We start from the raw sequence: 1303 nt of genomic DNA, 5'->3' as shown, positions 1-1303 counted from the left end.
TTTGACTTCTAGCATTTGTATACAAGCACTTATTAAATTTGTCAATATTTAGGTGTCTGCCTTCATGTGATGTCATTGAATGGGATTCCTTTTCATTTGATTTCCCTCACTTGACCTCCCATCTCCCCTCCTATTTCTCCTCCCTCGCTGCTCCTCCCCTCCTGTCCTCCCCATCTGGCCTTGCTTTTCCCCAGAGATGGCTGTGCAGCCCCTACCAGCCTCTAGCACTTGTGTCCTTCCCCCCCACATGCTGCTCTGCCCTCGGGTGCCCCTTTTCTCCCCCATGCAGATGTTTCTCCCCTGCTGGGACACCTCCCCTCACCCGCACGCCCTGGCCATAAGGCCTGTGTTCTTCGCCCTGTCTGCCTTGGATTTCCCGTGTGACGGGCTGGCAGCTTCTGACCCGAAGCAGCAGTTTTCTCCCCCACTCCATTGTTTGCATGGCCCTTGGGGAGGCAGCCTGGGTCCAGGCCCTTCACTTGCCCTGAGCCCATCACAGCCGCTGCACCTGTGCACAGGCTGCTCCCTGCAGCCTGAAGCCCATTCCCAAGTCTCTGACGGGCCCCTCTCTCCTGCCCCTCCCCAGTATGTCTCAGACCCTGGGCAGGGACGGCGCAGAGGACACAGAGCCTGGAGCCGAGGCTGATTCCCTCCCTCCCAGCCGAGGCAGCCATAAGATCGACTGCATCATCTGCTATTCCTCCTACAACCTGTCCAGCAGGCTCCCGCGCCGGCTCTACTGCGGCCACACTTTCTGCCAGGCCTGCATCAAGCGCCTTGATGCCATAGCCAATGAGCAGCGGTGGATCCCCTGCCCGCAGTGCCGCCAGAGTACGCCTACACCCCGCGGAGGCGTCACCATGCTCGACCTGGACCTGGCAGTATTCCTAGCAGTGAAGTCTGAGAAGGAGCAGCCCCGGGTGGCTGGCAGGCCCGAGGCCGACTCAGTCTTCAAAGCGTCCTCCAAAGAGAAGCCGGTCACACAGCAGCCCTTGGGGCTCTGCCAAGAGACGGTGCCCCGGCCACAGTTTCCCCAAAGCAGCTGCTGCGGACGGTGCCTGTGCTGTGGGGCTATGGCTGACTTTGAGGGCTAAGCAGGTTGTTCCCAGGGCCAGGCTGGGGATGGGCTGCCAAGTTTGGAAGGTGTGAAGAGAATCCCTAACTTAGTAGGGCAGACAGCGATTGCAGGGAGGACCAGATTGGGTCTCTGAGCCACCCCTCACAGAGCGCGGGCGCTCCTCTCCAGGCCACACCTGGGCCGCAAGTCCTGCTGCCTGAGCCGTCTGTAGGGTTTACAGCTCCC

At 60.3% G+C, this 1303-nt stretch overlaps 1 protein-coding gene across 1 annotated transcript; it reads left to right on the top strand.

Moving 5' to 3' along the window:
- Positions 1 to 587: 587 nt before the first annotated feature.
- RNF224 (ring finger protein 224) lies at positions 588 to 1094 on the top strand. The gene has a single exon (XM_074973986.1). It carries the CDS (start codon positions 588 to 590, stop codon positions 1092 to 1094), a length of 507 nt encoding a protein of 168 aa, XP_074830087.1.
- The last annotated feature ends 209 nt before the right edge of the window (positions 1095 to 1303 follow it).

The sequence above is a fragment of the Natator depressus genome, chromosome 16 (assembly GCF_965152275.1).
Source record: "Natator depressus isolate rNatDep1 chromosome 16, rNatDep2.hap1, whole genome shotgun sequence".
NCBI lineage: Eukaryota > Metazoa > Chordata > Testudines > Cheloniidae > Natator > Natator depressus.
The sequence above is the reverse complement of the archived record's forward strand: the minus strand, read 5'-3'. Positions and strand labels throughout refer to the sequence as shown.